The sequence below is a fragment of the Drosophila kikkawai genome, unplaced genomic scaffold, assembly GCF_030179895.1.
Source record: "Drosophila kikkawai strain 14028-0561.14 unplaced genomic scaffold, DkikHiC1v2 scaffold_286, whole genome shotgun sequence".
Lineage (NCBI taxonomy): Eukaryota > Metazoa > Arthropoda > Insecta > Diptera > Drosophilidae > Drosophila > Drosophila kikkawai.
The window spans coordinates 1-7,219 of record NW_027222631.1 but is presented as its reverse complement, the minus strand read 5'-3'; the positions used below and the strand labels follow the sequence as shown (position 1 = coordinate 7,219).

The 7,219-nt window shown below is 34.7% G+C and overlaps 1 protein-coding gene across 1 annotated transcript; it reads left to right on the top strand.

The window, feature by feature from the left end:
* Nucleotides 1-3,500: 3,500 nt before the first annotated feature.
* LOC121502535 (uncharacterized) lies at nucleotides 3,501-5,459 on the top strand. The gene is made up of 3 exons (XM_041776226.2): nucleotides 3,501-4,249; nucleotides 4,299-5,299; nucleotides 5,377-5,459. The coding sequence occupies exons 1-3, from the start codon at nucleotides 3,501-3,503 to the stop codon at nucleotides 5,457-5,459; spliced, it is 1,833 nt and encodes a 610-aa protein (XP_041632160.2).
* Nucleotides 5,460-7,219: the final 1,760 nt, after the last annotated feature.

Sequence of the window (7,219 nt, the reverse complement as noted above, 5' to 3'; positions counted from 1 at the left end):
TTTAGAATGCTAATACATTTGCATCCTCAATTGTAAATTTGTAAACAAAAAGTTCACAACTCAGGTAATAATGCCTGAATCCACTTCAGAATTTATATTTATATTAGTTTTTACACGTCTAATACATTTGCATACTCAGCTAATAATGTCTGTATCCACTTCAGAATTAGTATTTATAATAGTTTTTACAGGGCTAATACATTTGCATACTCAATTGTAAATTTGAAAACAAAAAGTTCACAACTCAGCTAATAATGCATGTACCCACGGCAGCATTTATATTTAAATTAGTTCTTACAATGCTAATACATTTGCATACTCAATTGTAAATTTGTAAACAAAAAGTTCACAACTCAGCTAATAATGCATGTATCATCGGCAGAATTTGTACTTAGTTTAGTTTTTACGCGGCTTATACATTTGCATACTCAATTGTAAATTTGAAAACAAAAAAATCACAACTCAGCTAATAATGCCTGAATCCACTTCAGAATTTGTATTTATATTAGTTTTTACACGGCTAATACATTTGCATACTCAATTGTAAATTTGTAAACAAAAAGTTCACAGCTCAGATAATAATGCATTTATCCACTTTAGAATTTATATTTATATTACTTTTTACACGTCTAATACATTTGCATACTCAGTTGTAAATTTGTAAACAAAAAGTTTACTACTCAGATAATAATGCATATATCCACTTTAGAATTTATATTTAAATTAGTTCTTACAATGCTAATACATTTGCATACTCAATTGTAAATTTGTAAACAAAAAGTTCACAAATCAGCTAATAATGCTTGTATCCACGGCAGAATTTGTACTTATATTAGTTTTTACACGGCTTATACATTTGCATCCTCAATTGTAAATGTGTAAACAAAAAGTTCACAACGCAGCTAATAATGCCTGAATCCACTTCAGAATTTATATTTATATTAGTTTTTACACGTCTAATACATTTGCATACTCAGCTAATAATGTCTGTATCCACTTCAGAATTAGTATTTATAATAGTTTTTACACGGCTAATACATTTGCATACTCAATTGTAAATTTGAAAACAAAAAGTTCACAACTCAGCTAATAATGCCTGAATCCACTTCAGAATTTGTATTTATATAAGTTTTTACACGGCTAATACATTTGCATACTCAATTGTAAATTTGTAAACAAAAAGTTCACAGCTCAGATAATAATGCATTTATCCACTTTAGAATTTATATTTATATTAGTTTTTACACGTCTAATACATTTGCATACTCAGTTGTAAATTTGTAAACAAAATGTTTACAACTCAGATAATAATGCATATATCCACTTTAGAATTTATATTTAAATTAGTTCTTACAATGCTAATACATTTGCATACTCAATTGCAAATTTGTTAACAAAAAGTTTACAACTCAGCTAATAATGCATGTATCCACGGCAGAATTTGTACTTATATTAGTTTTTACACGGCTTATACATTTGCATACTCAATTGTAAATGTGTAAACAAAAAGTTCACAACGCAGCTAATAATGCCTGAATCCACTTCAGAATTTATATTTATATTAGTTTTTACACGTCTAATACATTTGCATACTCAGCTAATAATGTCTGTATCCACTTCAGAATTAGTATTTATAATAGTTTTTACACGGCTAATACATTTGCATACTCAATTGTAAATTTTAAAACAAAAAGTTCACAACTCCGCTTATAATGCATGTATCCACGGCAGAATTTGTACTTTTATTAGTTTTTAGAAGGCTAATACATTTGCATACTCTATTGTAAATTTCTAAACAAAAAGTTCACAACTCAGCTAATAATGCCTGAATCCACTTCAGAATTTGAATTTATATTAGTTTTTACACGGCTAATACATTTGCATACTCAATTGTAAATTTGTAAACAAAAAGTTCACAGCTCAGATAATAATGCATATATCCACTTAAGAATTTATATTTATATTAGTTTTTACACGTCTAATACATTTGCATACTCAATTGTAAATTTGTAAACAAAAAGTTCACAACTCAGCTAATAATGCATGTATCCACGGCAGAATTTGTACTTATATTAGTTTTTACACGGCTTATACATTTGCATACTCAATTTTAAATTTGAAAACAAAAAGTTCACAACTCAGCTAATAATGCCTGAATCCACTTCAGAATTTGTATTTATATTAGTTTTTACACGGCTAATACATTTGCATACTCAATTGTAAATTTGTAAACAAAAAGTTCACAGCTTAGATAATAATGCATATATCCATTTTAGAATTTATATTTATATTAGTTTTTACACGTCTAATACATTTGCATACTCAATTGTAAATTTGTAAACAAAAAGTTTACAACTTAGGTAATAATGCATATATCCACTTTAGAATTTGTATTTAAATTAGTTCTTACAATGCTAATACATTTGCATACTCAATTGTAAATTTGTAAACAAAAAGTTCACAACTCCGCTTACAATGCATGTATCCACGGCAGAATTTGTACTTTTATTAGTTTTTAGAAGGCTAATACATTTGCATACTCTATTGCAAATTTGTAAACAAAAAGTTCACAACTCAGCTAATAATGGATGTATCCACGGCAGAATTTGTACTTATATTAGTTTTTACACGGCTTATACATTTGCATACTCAATTGTAAATTGTAAACAAAAAGTTCACAACGCAGCTAATAATGCCTGAATCCACTTCAGAATTTATATTTATATTAGTTTTTACACGTCTAATACATTTGCATACTCAATTGTAAATTTGTAAACAAAAAGTTTACTACTCAGATAATAATGCATATTTCCACTTTAGAATTTATATTTAAATTAGTTCTTACAATGCTAATACATTTGCATACTCAATTGTAAATTTGTAAACAAAAAGTTCACAAATCAGCTAATAATGCTTGTATCCACGGCAGAATTTGTACTTATATTAGTTTTTACACGGCTTATACATTTGCATACTCAATTGTAAATGTGTAAACAAAAAGTTCACAATGCAGCTAATAATGCCTGAATCCATTTCAGAATTTATATTTATATTAGTTTTTACACGTCTAATACATTTGCATACTCAATTGTAAATTTGTAAACAAAAAGTTTACTACTCAGATAATAATGCATATATCCACTTTAGAATTTATATTTAAATTAGTTCTTACAATGCTAACACATTTGCATACTCAATTGTAAATTTGTAAACAAAAAGTTCACAAATCAGCTAATAATGCTTGTATCCACGGCAGAATTTGTACTTATATTAGTTTTTACACGGCTTATACATTTGCATACTCAATTGTAAATGTGTAAACAAAAAGTTCACAATGCAGCTAATAATGCCTGAATCCATTTCAGAATTTATATTTATATTAGTTTTTACACGTCTAATACATTTGCATACTCAATTGTAAATTTGTAAACAAAAAGTTTACTACTCAGATAATAATGCATATATCCACTTTAGAATTTATATTTAAATTAGTTCTTACAATGCTAATACATTTGCATACTCAATTGGAAGCAGCGCGCCGACGCAATTATAATCAAATGCAGCGCAGGAACATACGCAGACATGCTCAAGATTGTCAAACTGAGCCCTCTCTACAGGGACTCAAGGACAATGTGCAAGGATTGCGGAGGACAGCGAACGGTGGACTCCTCCTAAGAATGCAGAAAAACCTGGACCCATCCACGCAGCAGCTGCAAGCAGCCCTAAAGACTGCCATCTCCGGTAAAGCAGAGGTGGCGGTTATGCAGGAGACGGTCCAAGTGGAGATCCGCGACCTAGACGACATGACCAGCGCGGATGAGGTCACCATGGCCCTGTTTGCGGGAGAAGAGTGCGACGTACCACGAGACGCCTCACCCAGGATGAGAAAAGGGTTCGGCGGAACGCAAATAGCGACGGTCAACCTCAGACCCGAGCATGCGCGGAGGTTGCTCGAAAAGGGCAGAATCCGGATAGGATGGGTCGTATGCCGTATCCGAGAAAAAACTGAGCCAAAGCGATGCTACAAATGCATGGGCTTCGGACACACCTCGGCACGATGCCGAGCCTCCGACGCAACAGCTAAAGCCACACAGGAGTCATGCTTCAAATGTGGTGGCATGGGCCACAAGCACAATACGTGCCAAAACAATCCCAAGTGCATCCTATGCACCCGAGGAGGCAAGCACGCGAAGGAGGCAGAGCACGCTACAATAAGCAGGACCTGCCCAGAATACCAGAGAGCCGTCAAGTATATGCAGAATGGTTAAGTTTCTCCAGCTTAACCTAAACCACTGCAGAGCAGCCCAAGACCTACTGTCGCAGACGGCGATTGAGCAGAGAATCGACATCGCTATACTGAGTGAACCCTACAAGGCAAAACCAGAAGGAGTATGGCAGCAAAGCGCGGATGGCGGGTCTGCCATCTGGAGCTGTGGACAGCCTCCGGAACACCTATCGCAGAGAGCTTCGAGACCTGGCTACGCCAGGGCCAAGTGCCAGGCGACTACAATATACAGCTGCTACCTTCCGCCAAGTATGCACATAGATGCATTCAAGGATGTAATCCAGGAGATTGCCCAAGACGCTCGGGGACGATCCCCGGTAATAATTGCCGGGGACTTCAACGCATGGTCCACCACGTGGGGGAGCACGGCAACAACTCAGAGGGGAACCGCCTTACTAGATGCCCTGGCGACCCTGGATGTCTGCCTTCTCAACGACGGAGGCAAATGCACATACAGCAAGGCAGGCCGAGAATCAAGTATCGACCTAACCTTCGCCAGCCCGGAGCTCACTAGGAGCGTCTACTGGGAAGTCACTGACCTCCTCACCTACAGCGACCACGCAGCGATAGTGATAAAGACGAGTCACTCCCTGCCGAGCCTTCCGAATCGGCAACCTGCCTACAAAGTAGGCACTCTAAATGTCGAGGAACTCCTAGAAAACATGGATGGCAATACCATTTCTGGCGACGCAAACACTTGCGCAGACGAGGTATCTGCGAGGATCAAGACAGCTTGCGATGCGGCAATGGAGAGCTCGACTAGAGGACAAGGAAGGCGACCAGTCCCCTGGTGGAACCAAGAGATAGCCACAGCCAGGAAAGAGTGCATCTCTGCGAGGCGCAGGTGCCAACGAAGCCGTGGACGGCCCATGCAGGAGCTATTTGAGGCTCGCTACAGGGAAAGAAAAAAAGCCTTAAAGGTGGCCATTAGAGCAAGCAAGCGGGAGTGCTTCCAGCAGCTGTGCGACGAGGCGGACCAGGAACCTTTTGGATCTGCCTATAAGCTCGTCATGGGTAAGCTCAACTGACAGCCGACCCCAACAGCTCAGGAGCAGCTTGGAGCGATAATCTCCACCCTCTTCCCTGCACAGCCGCCCCTAATGCCACCCAGCATAACGGCGAGCGAAGCTATCACCATCAGCGAAGAGGAAGTCATGAGCGCGGTGGCCAGTAGCAATTTAGGCTTTTACGCGGCTTATACATTTGCATACTCAATTGTAAATTTGAAAACAAAAAAATCACAACTCAGCTAATAATGCCTGAATCCACTTCAGAATTTGTATTTATATTAGTTTTTACACGGCTAATACATTTGCATACTCAATTGTAAATTTGTAAACAAAAAGTTCACAGCTCAGATAATAATGCATATATCCACTTTAGAATTTATATTTATATTAGTTTTTACACGTCTAATACATTTGCATACTCAGTTGTAAATTTGTAAACAAAAAGTTTACTACTCAGATAATAATGCATATATCCACTTTAGAATTTATATTTAAATTAGTTCTTACAATGCTAATACATTTGCATACTCAATTGTAAATTTGTAAACAAAAAGTTCACAAATCAGCTATTAATGCTTGTATCCATGGCAGAATTTGTACTTATATTAGTTTTTACACGGCTTATACATTTGCATACTCAATTGTAAATGTGTAAACAAAAAGTTCACAACGCAGCTAATAATGCCTGAATCCACTTCAGAATTTATATTTATATTAGTTTTTACACGTCTAATACATTTGCATACTCAGCTAATAATGTCTGTATCCACTTCAGAATTAGTATTTATAATAGTTTTTACACGGCTAATACATTTGCATACTCAATTGTAAATTTGAAAACAAAAAGTTCACAACTCAGCTAATAATGCCTGAATCCACTTCAGAATTTGTATTTATATAAGTTTTTACACGGCTAATACATTTGCATACTCAATTGTAAATTTGTAAACAAAAAGTTCACAGCTCAGATAATAATGCATTTATCCACTTTAGAATTTATATTGATATTAGTTTTTACACGTCTTATACATTTGCATACTCAGTTGTAAATTTTTAAACAAAATGTTTACAACTCAGATAATAATGCATATATCCACTTTAGAATTTATATTTAAATTAGTTCTTACAATGCTAATACATTTGCATACTCCATTGCAAATTTGTTAACAAAAAGTTTACAACTCAGCTAATAATGCATGTATCCACGGCAGAATTTGTACTTATATTAGTTTTTACACGGCTTATACATTTGCATACTCAATTGTAAATGTGTAAACAAAAAGTTCACAACGCAGCTAATAATGCCTGAATCCACTTCAGAATTTATATTTATATTAGTTTTTACACGTCTAATACATTTGCATACTCAGCTAATAATGTCTGTATCCACTTCAGAATTAGTATTTATAATAGTTTTTACACGGCTAATACATTTGCATACTCAATTGTAAATTTTAAAACAAAAAGTTCACAACTCCGCTTATAATGCATGTATCCACGACAGAATTTGTACTTTTATTAGTTTTTAGAAGGCTAATACATTTGCATACTCTATTGTAAATTTCTAAACAAAAAGTTCACAACTCAGCTAATAATGCATGTATCCACGGCAGAATTTGTACTTATATTAGTTTTTAGAATGCTAATACATTTGCATACTCAATTGTAAATTTGTAAACAAAAAGTTCACAACTCAGCTAATAATGCCTGAATCCACTTCAAAATTTGAATTTATATTAGTTTTTACACGGCTAATACATTTGCATACTCAATTGTAAATTTGTAAACAAAAAGTTCACAGCTCAGATAATAATGCATATATCCACTTAAGAATTTATATTTATATTAGTTTTTACACGTCTAATACATTTGCATACTCAATTGTAAATTTGTAAACAAAAAGTTTACAACTTAGCTAATAATG

What these genes read in the sequence shown, in the direction of transcription:
- LOC121502535 (XM_041776226.2), top strand. Translation starts at nt 3,501, where the DNA reads ATGCTAATACATTTGCATACTCAATTGGAAGCAGCGCGCCGACGCAAT. An exon ending in GAATACCAGAGAGCCGTCAA is followed by an intron (nt 4,250 to 4,298) that starts GTATATGCAGAA and finishes AAACCACTGCAG; the next exon opens with AGCAGCCCAAGACCTACTGT. An exon ending in TGCCTATAAGCTCGTCATGG is followed by an intron (nt 5,300 to 5,376) that starts GTAAGCTCAACT and finishes TTCCCTGCACAG; the next exon opens with CCGCCCCTAATGCCACCCAG.